Below are 18,162 nucleotides of genomic sequence, written 5' to 3' on the forward strand. Positions count from 1 at the left end.
TGGTGTGAGTGGTTTTCGCTTTTATATATATATAGATATGGGAAAAATTTGTTTGGTTCTCATCGCTTTTGGTACTCATTGCATCTCCCAGAACCAATTAATGATGAGTACCGAGGTACCACTGTATTATACTTTTAAATTTGATTATGGAATCTTCGAAGGCCAAATAATTGGGAGCTGCTAAAAATAAATAATAAATCCTTGAAAACCTGGGAAACTACATCAATTTTTACTTAGGCATAAAGTTTGGAGGCAGGCACTTTTATACCTGAATATCAGCATTGAGACACAACCACTGAGGTGTTGTCAGTAACAAGCCTTTTATAAGACTTCCTAGATTTGTGCCTCATTTGTATTGTCTTACTGCCCAGCTTTTACAGCTGTTAAAAGTTGCAGATGGAAGTACCATTTTGGATGACATAATTCCCTCCTGCCCTTCTTCTTTATAATAAGGGGAATGTCTACTTTATCTAATTCTTTCTTGACTGTTCACATTGATAGCTGTCACTAAATCTTGTGATAATTAAGATGATAGTATTTGCTGTCTGCTCTCAGATATACTCTCTTTTTCTTGTGTGGCCTGAATCACTCATGTTTAATATAACTGGATGATCCATATTGTAGTATTATTCTTATGCCTACCACAAAATACATGAATTTTATTTCAATCAAATTACCTCAAATTACCTTTCTGATCATGTAAATAATTTAAAGCTGCCAGGTATGCTGCATAAAAGTGCACAAAAAAATAAAAACAAGATTATGATACAATAGAGAAGATACATTAGATGTCTTCTTCAGACATGTTGACTTCAACTCCCAGAATTTCCAGCCAGCTGGTATTGAAAAACACTACAGTATTAGAAGAAAAGAGAAAAAAGAGCAGTCCAGCAGGAGATAAAGCTTAGCAGCATTTGGTTTGAGGATCAGAAATAGTAGAGGAGAGGGAGAGGGTTGTAAGAGATTGAAGGCTGTCAGTAAAAAAGGTCACAGAAGTAAGATTTGGTCATAACTTTTTCTCCTGGAATCTCCTCCTTTCCAGGCAGGAGCTCAGATGGTATAAACCAGGGGTCTCCAACCTTGGCAACTTTAAGACTTGTGGGCTTCAATTCCCAGAATTCCTCTTTGCTGGCTGAGGAATTCTGGGAGTTGAAGTTCACAGGTCTTAAAGTTGCCAAGGTTGGAGATCCCTGGTATAAATTGTATACATTTTTAACAAAGCATATTTTGTAACCTTTGTCTTAGCTTAAGCGGCTAGTCCCTGCATACATTCTGCATCCAATAAAGCCCATCTGTTTCATACAGCCTAGGGATGGCAGTAGGACCAAGGGGCACAACAATAACATGTTACTTTGAAGATTTAACAGTTGGACAGCATAATACCAATACCACAATACCTACTAATGCTTATATCAGGACAATAACACAGATCCATAAACAATGTAGCTTTTCAAGAGGGGTCTTTATTTTCTTGAGAGCCAGTTTGGTGTAATGGTTTGAGGCACCAGGCTTGAAACCAAAGAGACAGTGTGAGTTCTAACATAGTCTTAGGCCCAAAGCCAATTTATTTTATTTATTTATTTGATATATTTATTTGCCACCTATCTCACTGTGGGACTGCACTAGGCGGCTTATAACAATAAAAAGGGAGAAATGAGAAGAGTGTAAACAGAACAGTAGTAAAATAATAGAACAATAAAATAAGCAACCCACTTCTGAAAAACCATGTCAAGAAAACTGCATGGATTTGTCCAGGTAATAGCTAGGAGTCAAGGTTGACTTGAAGGCCCCCCCGTCCCTCCCCCAATACCTGCATGCCTCCATTCCTATAACCTACATATAGGAATCCCATATAATATCCCATAACCTTTAATGTTAAAAATCCAGAGTTATTTCATGTTGTTTTTGCAGGATTGTTTCTCACTTTTTCCTTGTGAAATGTGTGTGGATGCCCTTTATTGGCGGCATTGTGAATGAATGGGGGCAGTGTGTTTGCAAATGACTTCGCTGGCATTTAATTCAATTCAGCTGAGTGTATTTTTATCTTGTTTTCACATTCTTGAATTATCCAAAGCAACAACAACAAAAAAATTCTTTGAGTAAGAAGAATTGTAACTTTAGCACATGATCATTTTCGTGATTTAAAAGCCAATCCCAAATAAAGATGCTATTATAATACTTCTGGTGGGTGTTCAGGCCTGAATGTTAGTGAACTACTATGGCGACCTTGCTTGCATCTCTCTGCATTTATTTAACTACAGGTAGTCCTCGACTTACAACCACAATTGAACCCAAAATTACTGTTGTTAAGTAAGACATTTGTTAAGTGAGTTTTGCCCCACTTTTCTTGCCACAGTTGTTCAGTGAATCACTGCAGTTGATAAGTTAGTAACTCGATTGTTAAGTGGATCTGGTTTCCCCATTGACTTGGCTTGTCAGAAGGTCGCAGAAGGGATCACATGACCTTGGGTCACAGCAACGGTCATAAATGACCTTTCTGGGATGCCAGAAAGGTTGTAACTGTGAAAATGGTCATAAATCACTTTTTTTTTTCAGTGCCATTGTAACTTTGAACGGACACTAAATGAACTGTTGTAAGTCAAGGACTACCTGCACATTTTATAATTTTACAACCCTGACTGGGAATCCTAGAAGTTGTAGTCTGATATATATTTGGAGTCCTCTAAGGTGGGAGATTTCTAGCACTGAAGGGGGACCATCAAGAATAGATCACTTAGATATTCTTTTTGTTTAAATGTGAGACTATATCATCGAGCAGACATTTCATAATCTTTTAGTGACTAGTCTATTCCTTTCTTTTAAAAAAACTATTTTATTTCATCGTGTCTTGCAATAAATTCTGTAAGCCAGTTATGATATGTGAGGAAAATCCTCTTAAATCTGCTCCTTTCATTACCTCAGTTGATTTTTTTCCTCAAGTATGATTAATTCCTATCTTCATCCAGTTCCCTTTATGTCAGTGATGGAAATCTGCATCAGAAAACTTTTGCCTAGTAAGGTATAAGAACAGAGATACTTGGAAAAAAGCTCTTTATTAATTTGGTTCTTAAATTCTACTTCAGAAACTTGTTCTTGCTCAATCATTGTCATAAAGTTTCTAATATTTTGCCAAAGCTAATTAAAGTTGAATAGTTATCAAGGGCCACCTTTGCTTTATATTTCAGTATAAAAAGCAGATCTTTCTAGATCAGGGGTGTCAAACTCAAGACCCGTGGGCTAGATCTGGCCTGTGGAGTGCTTAGATCTGGCCCGCGGAGCCGCCTTGGAAACAGTGAAGGACTGGCCCAGGGTGCCTCTGCCAGCAAAAATGGAGCTCAGGAGGGCTGTGCGCCGCCCTCCCGAGATCAGTTTTCGTTCACATAGGATTTTAGGAGGCTGTCCCAGCCAAAAACTGAGATTGGGAGCCCGTTTTTGCTGGCAGAGCACTCGGGCCACCACAGGTGCCCCCAACAAGAGTGACGTCAAGCTGGCCATGCCCACCTTGGCCACACCCCCACACCCCCACGAGGTCAAACACAACCCTGATGCAGCCCTCAATGAAATCGAGTTTGACACCCGTGTTCTAGTTAGATCTAAGAATGGACAGATACAGTATTTATACATTTGTACATTTTATATTTGAATGACAATCTCTGTTTTGCATCAAAGACACTAACATCAGATATACTTTTCAAATAATGTTTGATCAGCATAATTTTTGTAAAGATAGTAGGTAGAGCAGTATGCTATTATTTCTCCTTTGTTGTTCAAATACATGTTCCCATAAAAAGGTTATGCCATTTTTAGGAGTTGCTATTAAGTAAATTATGTTTTCTATCTCATTTTGATAAGCGGGCAATATACTTACTACACTTAACCAATCAGAAATTCTAAACAGTATGTGTAAGAGGAAGACAGTTTTGGCAGGAAGCTCTGTATTGTATCCATTGTGTTTTAAACAATTAGGCTAATGGAAACTTCACTGTTTATATGATCTGATATATCATTGTTGTTTTTTTAGGTTAGTGGACTACCAGCAGCATGATGACGGCGAGGGATATTGATAGCATGGGATTCTTCATGGTTGCCTTGCTTACTGGATGCTAATTCAGAATGCGGACTACAACAGTAAATTTGAAGTGCTCCTTTTGTGTGTATCTGGCCCAGAGAAGACTTCTGATTGCCATGTCAATCCTCTTCTCTCTTGCCTTGCGACACCCAGTTAATTGAAGCTTGAGCGAAGTGTTACTGATTGTTGGTTCCCGTCAAATCAAAAGTTGTATCCTTCATCGCAAGAAGATGAAATTTCCATTCTATTGGCTTTTTGTCAAACAGACACAATAATATTTCCTTCTGGAAATCCTGGGATACAAACTGTTTTGGGTATGGCTACTGATCCCACGTGATAGAGGTGTGTGGCACCAACCTTGGGACTCATGACTGGGTATACAATGTTGCGGAATGGGGGAGTAGGGAATGGAGGCCAACCTTGGATGCTACGATGGTCTAGTCGGATTCGACTCACTTGGCTTAGCTTCACATTATTCATTATCCTGGTCTTCTTTCCGCTCATTGCCCATTACTACTTAACCACCATAGATGATGTAGATGATGCTGGCAAGCGCATCTTTGGTCCCCGCATAGGTAACGAACTTTGTGAGGTGAAGCATGTCGAGGATTTATGCCGAATTCGAGAGTCAGTGAGTGAAGAGCTGCTCCAGTTGGAAGCTAAGCGGCAGGAGTTAAACAGTGAAATTGCCAAGCTGAATCTCAAGATTGAAGCCTGCAAGAAAAGCATTGAGAATGCGAAGCAGGATCTTCTGCAACTAAAGAATGTTATCAGTCAAACAGAACATTCATATAAAGAGTTGATGGCTCAGAACCAGCCCAAGCTTTCACTGCCGATTCGGCTGCTACCAGACAAAGATGACTCTAGTTTTCCCATGCCAAAATCCAATAGAAACTGCCGGCTGCATAATTGCTTTGACTATTCACGTTGTCCGCTAACCTCTGGTTTTCCAGTATATGTCTACAACAGTGACCAATTTAACTTTGGGAGTTCATTGGATCCTTTAATTAAGCAAGCCTTTGAATCCACTGTCAGAACTAACATATATGTTACTGAAAATGCAAACATTGCCTGTCTCTACATTGTCCTAGTAGGGGAAATGCAGGAACCTGTAATGTCTAAACCTACTGAATTAGAACAACAGTTGCACGCTCTGCCATATTGGAGGACAGATGGACATAACCATCTCATTATTAATTTATCCAGGAAGTCAGAAACTCAAAACTTCCTTTATAATGTCAGTACTGGGAGGGCCATGATTGCCCAGTCCACCTTTTATGATGTACAGTATCGTCCAGGTTTTGACATTGTGGTATCTCCTCTTGTCCATGCCATGGCTGAACCCAACTTCCTAGAGATCCCACCCCAGGTGCCAGTAAAGAGAAAATACTTATTCAGTTTCCAAGGGGAGAAGGTTGAATCTCTCCGATCCAGCTTACAAGAAGTACGATCATTTGAGGAAGAAATCGAAGGAAATGCGCCAGCAGATTATGATGATAGGATCATTACCACATTAAAGGCTGTTCAAGACAGCAAATTGGACTTTGTCTTGGTGGAATTTACATGTAAGAATCAGCCAAAGGCAAGTTTGCCCACTGAGTGGGCTCTTTGTGGAGAAAGGGAAGACAGACTACAGCTACTGAAATTATCTACTTTTGCACTGATAATCACCCCGGGTGATACCCATCTTATGATCTCTGCTGGCTGTGCAATGAGACTGTTTGAGGCTCTAGAAGTTGGGGCTATTCCAGTCATCCTTGGAGAGCAAGTCCAACTGCCTTATCATGATGTAATTCGGTGGAATGAGGCGGCCTTAATTATACCAAAGCCACGTATTACAGAAGTGCACTTCCTTCTGAGGAGCATTTCTGACAATGACCTCTTGGCCATGAGGAGGCAGGGCCGCTTCTTATGGGAAACCTACTTTTCCACTTCAGACAGTGTTTTTAGCACAGTCTTGGCTGTCATAAGGACTCGAATCCAAATTCCAGCTGTTCCCATTCGAGAGGAAATGGCGGTGGAGATCCCTCACCGTTCTGGCAAAGCTGCTGGCACAGATCCCAATATGGCGGACAATGGGGATTTAGATTTGGGGCCAGTAGAAACTGAACCACCTTACTCATCTCCTAAATATTTACGCAATTTTACTCTCACAGCAATGGATATTTACAGAAATTGGAACTCAGCTCCTGGTCCCTTCCACCTCTTTCCTCACACACCCTTTGATCCTGTATTACCCTCAGAAGCCAAGTTTTTAGGGTCAGGCACTGGATTTCGACCTATTGGTGGTGGAGCTGGTGGCTCTGGGAAGGAATTCCAAGCTTCATTGGGTGGCAATGTTCCGAGGGAGCAGTTTACAGTAGTCATGTTAACCTATGAGCGAGAGGAAGTCTTAATGAACTCTTTAGAGAGACTCAATGGCCTCCCTTACTTAAATAAAGTTGTAGTGGTCTGGAATTCCCCCAAACTTCCATCAGAAGATCTCCTTTGGCCAGACATTGGTGTTCCAATTGTGGTAAGTCAAATTCAGATATTTCCTTTTTTATTCCTACGAGAAAACTCAAGTTACTATTTATATAAAATGTTGGTCTTCAGTTGTGCCATAAGATGTTCTCAGTTTGCATGTATTTTTACAGATTTTAGAGCAAAGTATGAGATCCAGAAATTGTCCAGGACATTCAATAAAAATATGAGATTTGGGTTACAGTTAAAGCTGCATATATATAATGTGGCCTTTGCTGATAAAGAAATAAAGGGAGACTAGTATAGATCTATTTGAAGCTATTTAGCTCTTATCAGCTAGCCATACCCTTACTCGGATTCAAACTTGGGCTGCCTGCATATTAGGCAGTTTTATTAACTTCTGAGCCACAAGTTCTCCCTTTATCAGCTTGAGCCAGGGGAGAGATTAAGTGTTTATATATATCTATATATATTTCAGTGGTGGGATTCAAATAATTTAACAACCGGTTCTCTGCCCTAATGATGAGCTGGATAAGCGTGGCTCACTGGTTATGTGACTGTTTGGGTGTGGCCAACTCAACATCATTCATGTCGATTGGCGCTACACCTTAGCTGTTACAATGTAATAAGGGATAACCAGAGAGGCAGTTTCTGTAAGCAGGGCGATAAAGATTAGGCTAGAAACAACACCAGAATTTTTCAGTTCCTTACAGGATTAGCCCTGTAAAGTGGGAAAAAACAAAATAAGATTTCTTCCAACAACCGGTTCTCCCGAATAGGTGCGAACTGGCTGAATCCCACCACACACACGCACAAAAGCATCCTAATGTTTGCATAAAACACTTTACATTATGACACGATACACTTTTTGAATAACCAAATGGTCATATAGATCTTTGAGTTTCCCATTACACCTTTATCGGGCCTTCTGATTAAAATTATAATACATCTGACATTTTAAAGAATAATGTATTTAAAGTTTGATAAAATATTTCAACACTAGATTCTAATTTCTTGTGCAATATCACTGAAGTGTTCATGATGTAAGTTTTACGGACTCTTGGTTCAAGAAATTGAGACTGTAGATGAACCCAAAGTACAAGGAATGGGAAAGAGCAATAGAGGGTTTTCACGAAAAAATGAAGTCATGACCATATGCCCACTGGTTTCTCTCAGAGCTTTGATTGGTCCTGAGCAGAGATTACTTGCTCTGCTCCATTTAACATGAGTTCACTCATTGGTTAACTTTTTACCTTCCCCAAGTTCAAGATTGTTTCTCTTGGAATATCACAATCAAGGAGGACAGTTGTCAACAATGTACAGCAATTCTGTTCCTGTTATCCACTATAAAAATTTAAGATTGCAATAATATTAGAAGCAATTTTCCCCAGTATGTTGCTTGCAGTACGGCAGTGAAAAGACAAATGGTTTTGTTTTTTTCAATCACCAAACAGAAATAGATGTTATTATATGGGTATGCCAATAAAAGAGAATATATGTAGCTCCTGGGTTGAAAGGAGGGGTCCTTGGTGCTCTCTGAGTTTCCCAAGCTCAGAGATCACCAGGAACTCCTTATATATGGGTATGTTTAACACTTCCAAAGGTGCAAAAGATGTAGAATCTAAACAAATAGTGGAAAAGATGTGTAAAGTAAAAGTTGCAAACTTAATGGTAGATGGCCAATTTGAATTTTAAAGTTTCCATTAAAGCAATGCTGCTTTTAAAGGCCTAGAATATTATTTTAAAATACAATTTCATGAGTGCTAGTGGAGAATGCTTTTAGGTATTGCAAAAATAAAAGATTCTGATTGTTTTTCCATCCATTGGAACAGGATGGCCCCTTTAAACTTCTCTGATATTGTGCTGAGGGCTGCAAATGTACTTTGCTTCAAAATCTGAGCTTCCCTGTAGATGATGGGGTCTTGTATTTTGTTTGCTATTTCCTAACTAGCATCTTTGGAGCATTGCATCTACTTGAATTGTGATAGATAAAATCATCAATTTTGGGTGGGAGGAGGAATGAATAGACTTTGTGGAAGAGGCTCAACAGAAGAAAGTTAATAATATTCTGCCTTTCTGGGATGATGGTATGTTTGTTGCTTTGAATTCAAACACACGCAGTGTGTGTGTGCATGAAAGAGAGTGTGTGTAAAAACCCAATGATAGAACAACAATTTATTATGTTGTCATCTAGGACCTTGATATCGGGTTAACTGAAATTAATATTTCATCTTGCAGTTTCTAGCTAATGAATCACGCTGTTCAATTCTGACAGCAGTGAATGAAACACTTTTTTTCTGAGAGCAATAATATAAAATACTTATCTCACTGCAAATGGGCATTTGTATTAGGGTTGCCGAATATTTTCAGCAATACTAATATACAGTAAATGGTGACCATTAATTGGCTACTTAGTCAGAAGTGGACAATCTGTTGCCCGCATGCATTGCCCTTCCCCTCCCCGAGACCAAGCCTCCAGCATTTGATGACAAACTCATAATAATGTCTTGCTTTTTATGTGCTGCAAACGGCAATGTGTTAATGTGTGAACAGACCTATTTTGCAATTAACCCCAATAAAACCAAAAGGCTGAAAGGCTTTTCAGTGAAATCAACATACTAGCAAAACAGCTTCCTAGTGGATTGTGGGTACAAAAGGAATTGTAACCCCAGGCTAAAAAAAAAAAAGTTGTCTGAAGATCTATTCTCTTTACTGGTTAAACTAATAAGGGAGGTGAGGCAGATGCGAAGATTATTTGTATCTTGGACATTTACAGAATACATAAAGCCTTTTCCTTGCTCATTCTATGGCTGAATTCACTGAATTCATTGCACCTTTAGATTAGAAGAAACTTTTAAAGTGTTCTGTTTGTTGACCTGGAATCATAGACTTTGTATTTAGGGCTGGGTGTACATTGCAGTCTAATGCTGTTTAGAATATACTTTAGCTTTCAGAAGATACCAGATACTCTGCTTTGTACAGAGCCTTTTCTAGTGTATATCCTGGAAACACATAGATATGTGATAGACATTAGTGAGACCTTGGCAATCAAACTTGCTTAATTGTGTTTCCAGAAATTCTGATGATAAAGAGCTTCATAACCCAAGCTCTCTTCATATTTCAGGGCTCCCATATTGTTGATCTACCTTATAAAATTATTTCTAAAACATTTCCAGCAATACAGTGGCTTTATTTGCATGACAAAATGAGAGAAAAATTAGCAAACCACGTTAATTTAGTGAGTAGTGGGTAGTCTGAACTCAGCCAGCATGGTTATTACAGGGTTCATTGTATCTGAAAATTGGGTTGAAGAAATCATGAAACAGTGTGTTCTGCAAATACAGACCTGAAGTTGATCAGAAATTTTATTTCAAATATAGTAAAATGAACCTGCATTCTTTAATATTCATCGCCCACCATTTTTCTTAGTTTCCTGGACCTTTTCGCAGCCAAATACTTGTTCTGACTTAGGTTCCCTTAAAAAGGAAGCAGAGTCTTGGTCCCAGTAAAACCTTTTATTTCCACGACTGTGAATTACTTTCATTCGCAGTCAGCAAGGCCTGTCCAAACAGTCTTTCAGAGGAATATTTATCAATACACTTTTATCTCGCTTGGCAAGCTGCCACGTAACTTGTTTCCAAACGAAGTACAAGGCAAAATGTGGCACAGAGTCTCTCAGAGTCATGGAACGAACGAATTGTTTCCTGCAAAAGCCCACTCCCTGTTCGCTCCTCTTTTGTTTCCTTTGGGAGGGGCCAATTACCTCCAAGGTGTGGCTTTACTCCCAAGTCGACCCTGCTTCCTGAGTTGCTCTTGTCTTCTGGCAGCTCTGCACGTGCGCACACTGGGAACAGGCTCCAGCTGTTCCTCTGGCTCACTGCTGTCTAGCTCCCTCTCTGCCTCCTACACAGAGCCTTCGTCCGAGCTTTCCCCAGCCCCCAGGACTGGCCCATGTTCCTCCCCAACTTCCTCACTGTCCGATTCTGTTGCCAGCTCTGCTGGCTGCCAGCGGGCCACATCACTACTTTCCAATAATACCCTCTCTGTTACATCCATACTGTCCTTCAGTCAGGCAGGGGAATTCTTTAGAGTTGAAATCCACATTTCTCAAAGTTGCCAAGGCTAAAAACCCAGCTCTAGGCAGAATAGGAAATCTTTTGTATTTTATTTTCTGAGTAGGGACTGTATTGGTAAATCTGAAATGGTTAGGGGGTCGTTTTGGAGGGTGGTACCCAAGAAGCTAACCCTAAATTAGCAATTCAGCGGTCAATATAAATATTTCTTTGAATGCCCTCCATAGAGCCAATGTGACATAGTAGTTAAAGCATTGCATTAGGATTAAGGAGAGCCAATTTCATATCTTCCTTAACCATGGAAACTCACTGGGTGATTTTGTTCCCGTCCCTCTGTCTCAACCCAAATTACTTTGTTTTTGGGAGGGAATACAATTTGAAAGGAATGAAAGATAGGTTAACTTCTAACAAAGACCTAAACCAATCAATCAATCCATCACATAAATAATATAAATAAAAGATGATAAATGCAAATATAGCTGAAAACAAACCAAATGCACTTTAAATAGAATAACTAAATTATTTCAATATACCTGCCTTTCCTCACTGGGAACTGGTGGCTTTTCTTTTATAAACCCTCTAGAAAAGAACTGATCTGCTTTACTTTTTTCTTCCATCAATTTTCCACCCACTCCAAACTTTCCACACATTCCTCACACTCCCCAAATTAATGGCATCTTTCTAAGGTGGGGAAAATAATTGTACCATATTATGGGTGAGTTTGCTGAGTGGATAGTGGTGAACGGAAGACCATCTATTGATTTCATTCAAAAGCTGAAATTTTGAGAATATACTGATTCACAACTCCAGCCTTTCTTAGGCAGTACAGTACAGATTACAAATTCTATATATGCTACAAGTGAACCTAAATCACAGATTTGGCACAGATTTTCATTTTCAATTCTTTGAAATAGTTTATTTGTACTTGCAACCCTGTTTATACTTCCATTCATTGACTCTGAATGCTTTTGTAGGAAAGCATTCCATGTGTCTAAATCCCCATGGGGTTTAAAACCTGATAACTGAAACCAAGGAATGGAACATTCCCCTTTCTCTAATAGAGGCTGTGATGTGTTTTTGTTTCTTTACTTGGCATTATTTTGTTGCAAGCTATTTAGCAAAAGGTGTGAGAGTTAAGAAAGCAAAGTTTTTCTCTAATTAAAAATGGAAGGGGTGGGGTGAACTGGCATCATTTAAAAATTGTTTTCCTATTAACACTAAAACCATTTCAAGCATCATGAGACTGCCAGGTGCAGAACAGTGATAATGCCACCATGACAAAGTGATTACTGATCAAAGCACCTCAAGCAAGTGGCTAATGAACTCCAACAAATTACAGTGTAGTGATATGGAATGCCTTCTGCATTTTGAAGTAGGAGTAACTGCGAAAGTCATAGCAACCAGTACACTGAAGCTACCAATTGGAGGAGAGCCAGTAGTAATGGAATGAATTGAATGCTAAGTTTGAATGCAGGAAATTCAGGATGGATTGAAATCCTTCCTATAATGACTGAAGAGATAGGGATGGAAAGTCTGGTTAATCAATATAGCAAGTAGAATTTCTCTCTTTTTAACTTCTTCCAGTTGAATAAAAACAATTTTCTCCCATGTTAGAGGAAGACTGGATTAGTTAAGGATAATATAAATTGGGGAGAAAAGGATTTTAGGAGATGGGTGGGACAAAATGCTCTCTTTCTACTAGCAGTTCAGTCAACTGAAATGTAACAAAGAGTTTCCAAATTTTGTTTGATTGCAATCACTGTAAGTGGCTTTAACCTGTGAATGTATTTGTTACCGGGCGTTAGAATAATTTCTCTCTCTTTTTTAGAATATATCATATTGCTTAATTTTGTTCTTTATTTCTCTTGGCCTTCTCTTGTACCCTGGGAATTCATTTTTGATTTCCCCTCCAAATACTAAACAGTTCTGACCATACTTAGTTTTTTCTTAAAGATCCAGCAAGGTGAGCTAGCTACTGCTACCTGATGCATTTGTCTGTCTGTCTGTCTATCGTCTCTCTCTCTCTCTCTCTCTCTCTCTCTCTCTCTCTCTCTCTCTCTCTCTCTCTCTCTCTCTCTCTCTCCCTCCCTCCCTCCCTCCCTCCCTCCCTCCCTCTCTCTCTCTCTCTCTCTCTCTCTCTCTCTCATCTATCATCTTGATGGCACATATATCATGTTCTGCCCAATTTTACCCTCACTAAAAAGTCTACCTATGATCTCAATGGATGAATCAGGAATTGAATATATGTCTCCCTGGTCCAAATTGATATTTTATCCACTATGTGATACTGGTTTTCATATTAAATGCATTTCCAACTGGGATAGAGAAATTAGTCCAGCCAATAACACAGATTGAGGCCTTACATAATCCAGTAGCCTGGTATTCTCTTTTTCCCCTGTTTTTTTATTCTGTATGTCTGGTTACATGCATTGATATCTGTGTATTGAATGGTATCAGCAATGTGAAAGGCTGGTGAGTTGGATCCAGTGGTAACAGCTTCACTGATAAGAATAAGCTGTTGAAAGAGAGTTTGAAAGAAGGGTGAGCACTACTTATATCTTGATAATCTGAGTGAGAATTTTAAATGTATGGAAGTAGCAGAGGAACATGGTCTGTCACTTAAAGCAAGGATTTAAACGCATGTTACAAATTGCCTTTTCTTTTCAAAATATCCTTACGCTTCTGCCAGTTAATGGAGTTTCCTTCCATTTAATCCGTTTAACTGAGCAGTAATGTAAAAAAATGTAAAAAGGAGTAATGTAAAAATATTTTAAAAGTAAATGGTTATTTTAGTCTTGTGAAAAGTGTTAAAAGTAAAAGTATTATATGTATGTATGTATGTATGTATGTATGTATGTATGTATATGTATGAAGGGACATGGTGGCTCAGTTGCTAAGACGCTGAGCTTGTCGATCGAAAGGTTGGCAGTTCAACGGTTCAAATCTCTAGTGCTGCGTAACGGGGTGAGCTCCCGTTACTTGCCCCAGCTTCTGCCAACCTAGCAGTTTGAAAGTACGTAAAAAATGCAAGTAGAAAAATAGGGACCATCTTTGATGGGAAGGTAACAGTGTTCCGTGCACATGACCGGCCACATGACCACGGAGACATCTTCGGATAGCGCTGGCTCTTCAGCTTTGAAATGTCGATGAGCACCGCCCCCTAGAGTCGGGAATGAGTAGCATATATGTGCAAGGGGAACCTTTACCTTATGTATATATGTATACACACACACACACACACACACACACACAAAATAAAGTAAATTTCAGTTTTACTTTTTATTATACATGTACTTACATTTAATAGTTCAAGGAATAATGCATAGCTGGAATCTTTAATTTTACAAGAGTTATCTCTTTCCCCTTGCTCATTTTGTTTGTGATCCTTTACTTTCAGATTATTTTAGGAAAAGGCATTTAGCATCTATTGGAATCAATTAGTTGCCAGCTTTTAGGATCCTTTGGTGATAAATGCTTTTAATGTCCAATTCTCTGCCATACACAGCAATTTCAATACTCAGGTGGATGAATGTGTATCAGAAAGGAAAATTGTGTAGTTCTTAAAAGAAAGCAGGCATACAGAGATGTAATTACCTGCCAATACTGGCCATTCCACCCCCCCACCCAAAAAAATTGGTGCAATGCTTAATGCTTTGAGTGTGATTTTTTTAAAAAAACATGGAATTTACTTGTGATGAATATTCTTAAATCTAATCAGTGTAACACCCTTCGCTAAAAGATGGCCACCTTCACATCAGTGACAAAATCCTGGGAATTGAAGTATTTCCTTACTAATTGGGGGATATTGTATTATTTGAGAAAAGATTTATATCAGTCTATTTCTTTCTTTTTTAATATGGACAAGGCAGCGGATCTAATATAATGTGTAGTAAGATATTATTGATAGTATCGATCACACTGGAAGAGGAATAGGGTCAGTTAGTCATGCTTCATAATTCCTCTTTAGAGTACTGCTTTGCAGGCCCACATAAAGTATTGACTCTCGTAATATCCATGTGATGTACCTGTACAGAGCTCTTAACAAGCACATGGTTCTGATAATTTCCATACTCCTCTCAGTTGCACAGGTTAAGGGTGATGAGGAATAAGGGCTATCTTTTCTGCCAAGAAATAGGGTTTTGTATTTAAGAAAGCTTAGGACAGACTGGGATCAGAAATCATCTAGTAGTCACCTTTTCATTTGTTTTATTACATCATTCTTTCAAGTACTACACAGTTATTGAACAGTCTTAACCAGAGGCCTTCAAACTTGGGAGCTTTAAGATTTGTGGACTTCAACTCCTAGAATTCTCCAGCCAGCTATGGCATAGCTGGCATAGCTGGCTGGAGAATTCTGGGAGTTGAAGTCCACAAGTCTTAAAGCTCCCAAGTTTGAAGGCCTCTGGTCAAGACCAGTACTTTGAAGAACATAGCCACGTCAGATGCACCTTCTTTAGAACAGTTGCACAGATCTGCCAGTAAAGTATATGATTAAAGGTCCTCCCACCTCCAGCTCTCATTAATAATACTTTGTGTGGGAAGCTAATAAAAATAATTAGCCCTTCACATTTTTGTGTAAAACCCAGCAAATGTTTGCAGTGAATTTATACATAAATACCTGCTTTATAGATATAACCTCCATTATTTCTTGCCCAAGTCCACTCGGAAAAAAGACTTGTACTTTTTAAAGACATAATTTTAGGGGCAGAAGTTGCCCTCCCTAAAGGTTAACTCAGCCTTCCAGCCTTCCAAGATCAGTAAAATGAGGACCCAGATTGTTGGGGGCGATATGCTGACTCTGCAAACCATTTAGAGAATGCTGTAAAGCACTATGAAGTGATATATAAGTCTAAGTGCTACTGCTATTCCCACTAGAGTTTTACCAAGTGCTACTTTTTATGTTGTAATAAATAGAGACTGTTAATTTCTGCAGGAGAAAATTAGTATGTATACACTGCTAGGATGGAGCTAACATTGTCCCTGGGGGCATTAGATTCTTGGTAGAAGCAGATTTTGAACTCTTACAAACTAAAGCATCTTACCAATACTACATAAACTGAGCTATAGGTTCATCTCAGCCAGCAGTATCTAAGCTTGGATGCTCAGCAGCATCAGATAGTATGTCTATGGAGATTCTCAGTCATCCAGGTCATGGTGGTCCCAAAAGTGCTTTTTCAAGAGGCAACTGGACTTTCTTGTTTTTCTTTGAAGATGTTTCGCTTCTCATCCAAGAAACTTCTTCAGCTCTGACTGGATGGTTGGGAATGGAAGGATTTATATTCCTTGCAGACAGCTGGTCATTTGTATTCTTTTAGAGAGTTGTTGAGGCCACTTGAAGGTTTATCCAGTGGTGGGTTTCAAAATTTTTTACTACCGGTTCTGTGGGTGTGGCTTGGTGGGCTTGGCAGGGGAAGGATACTGTAAAATCTCCATTACCGCCCCACTCCAGGGGAAGGATACTACAAAATCCCCATTCCCACCTCACTTCAGGGGAAGGATGCTGCAAAATCCCCATTTCCTCCCGATCAGCTGGGACTTGGGAGGCAGAGAATAGATGGGGGCGAGGCCAGTCAGAACTTCTCTGAACTACTCAAAATTTCCACTACCGGTTCTCCAGAACTGGTCAGAACCTGCTGAAACCCACCTCTGGGTTTATCTGTGTCCTCAGGGTCATCTCTTGTAATGCTCTCTACATGGAGCTCCCCTTGAAGAGCACTCGGAGGCTCCAACTGGTCCAGAATGCGGCCGCGCGGGTGGTTATGTGCGCAACTCGTTGTGCCCATGTGACACCCCTCCTGTGCGAGCTGCACTTGCTCCCAGTGGTCTTCCGGGTGCGATTCAAGGTGCTGTTTACCACCTTTAAAGCGCTCCATGGCATAGGACCCGGGTACCTTCGAGACCGACTTCTGCCACCAATAGCCTCCCACCGGCCAGTTCGCTCCCACAGAGAGGGTCTCCTCAGGCGCCATTGACCAAGTTATGTCGGCTGGCGACACCCAGAGGGAGAGCCTTCTCTATGGGAGCCCCAGCCCTGTGGAATGAACTGCCCCCGGAAATACGTAAGATCCCCGACCTCCGGGTATTTCGCTGTGCACTGAAGACCCTGTTGTTCCCCCAGGCCGGGCTATCGACATGATAATTTTAAATTGGGGTATTTTAAATTTCTGGGGTTTTAAATGGAGCCAAATTTATTTAATAATTTTAAATTTTAAATTGATGTTTGTCTTGTGTTTTTAAATAGGCTGTACACCGCCCTGAGTCCTTTGGGAGAAGGGCGGTATAGAAATAAATTATTATTATTATTATTATTATTATTATTATTATTATTATTATTATTATTATTATTATTATTATTATTATTATTATTTGAGTAGTGCAAATGGGTGTGGAGCCTTCTTGGAACTGCTGAAAGGACTGTGTTGTAGACTGGAGAGAGATGATGTCGTATCCCTCTCCCTCTGAATAGCCCTCTCTCACAGAGGGGGAGGGATGTGACACCATCTATCTCCAGCAGTTCCAAGAAGGCTCCACACCCATTTGCACTACTCAGGTCTTCAAAGAAAAACAAAGTCCAGTTACAGCTTGGCTGTATCAGGAATTCTGGGAGTTGAAATCCACAGGTTGTAAAAGGGCCACAGTTGCCCACCCCTGAGATAGTATATCAATGGTAGATCATCGAAGAATGCAAGGGCTGTAAATGATTGAATATATGCCATCAAATAATTTTCAATTCCTAGTGACCACATAGATAGATTTTTCTCCATGATGATATGTCTTTGACCTGGTCTTTCAGCATTTCCAATCATGCACTCATCAACATCGTAACTGAGTCCATCTACTTTACTGCTGTACTCACCAGCTGCTTGCAAGGCCCAGTTCCAAATGGGTTGTGGCCCAGTATCGGGCCACGGCCTGGGAGTTGTGGACCTCTGAACTACTATACTCCCATCTTCTCAACATTTTGGCTTTGCCCTATAGAACTGGATGAGAGCTATTAAAAATAGAGTCGCCTCCTTTATGCAAAGCAGACATGCAGTTTAGATATTTTGTTGATATTACAGTACAATAAATTTGGGGGTTTTATGCAAAAGTTGAATATATACAGATGAATACATAAAATAATAAGTGTTCCTCTTGAATTGTTGTACGTGAAATTCAGATTAATTTTTCCTTCTACAGAGACCTGCAGCTTGAACTCAAATAAAAAGGTTGTCCCTATAGAAGAAAGTCAGTCTACCAGTTCTTATTAATCCCTGTGGCCATGAATATTCAAGTTTCTTGCTGTGAGTCATGCATTTTAAAACATTCTATAGTTTTGGATAGTCTGGTGCAACTGCTTAGGGCACTGTGGAGCACAGCATTTCTTTCATTGTTGTGCTATAAATTACTTTTGTCATCTACCACTGGAGTATATTATTGCTTTCCTTGTAGATCTCAGGGGCATACTTGTTTGTGTGGTGTGAATGTCTGTATGCAAATCTGCATCCTATTATGCAAACACTCTGAAGGTTGTGAGATGCCTTGTGGATATTAAGTAGTGAGATCTACAATTTATAT

The 18,162-nt window shown here is 39.6% G+C and overlaps 1 protein-coding gene and 1 long non-coding RNA gene across 2 annotated transcripts in view; both read left to right on the plus strand.

The window, feature by feature from the left end:
• The window catches only part of LOC139319379 (uncharacterized), an 81,563-nt gene extending 77,475 nt beyond the window's left edge, over positions 1 to 4,088 (plus strand). The window contains exon 3 of the long non-coding RNA XR_011600620.1: positions 4,022 to 4,088. This is a non-coding gene — a long non-coding RNA (uncharacterized lncRNA). The remainder of the gene's footprint in view (positions 1 to 4,021) is intronic.
• Positions 4,089 to 4,352: 264 nt separating this feature from the next.
• Positions 4,353 to 18,162, plus strand: part of EXTL3 (exostosin like glycosyltransferase 3) — a 28,342-nt gene continuing 14,532 nt past the window's right edge. The window contains exon 1 of the mRNA XM_070947225.1: positions 4,353 to 6,584. Coding sequence (XP_070803326.1) covers positions 4,437 to 6,584 — 2,148 coding nt within the window. The 5' untranslated portion in view covers positions 4,353 to 4,436. The remainder of the gene's footprint in view (positions 6,585 to 18,162) is intronic.

This window comes from Pituophis catenifer, unplaced genomic scaffold, assembly GCF_029215685.1.
Source record: "Pituophis catenifer annectens isolate HBS135680 unplaced genomic scaffold, rPitCat1.0.hap2 SCAF_1, whole genome shotgun sequence".
In the NCBI taxonomy this organism is placed as follows: domain Eukaryota; kingdom Metazoa; phylum Chordata; class Lepidosauria; order Squamata; family Colubridae; genus Pituophis; species Pituophis catenifer.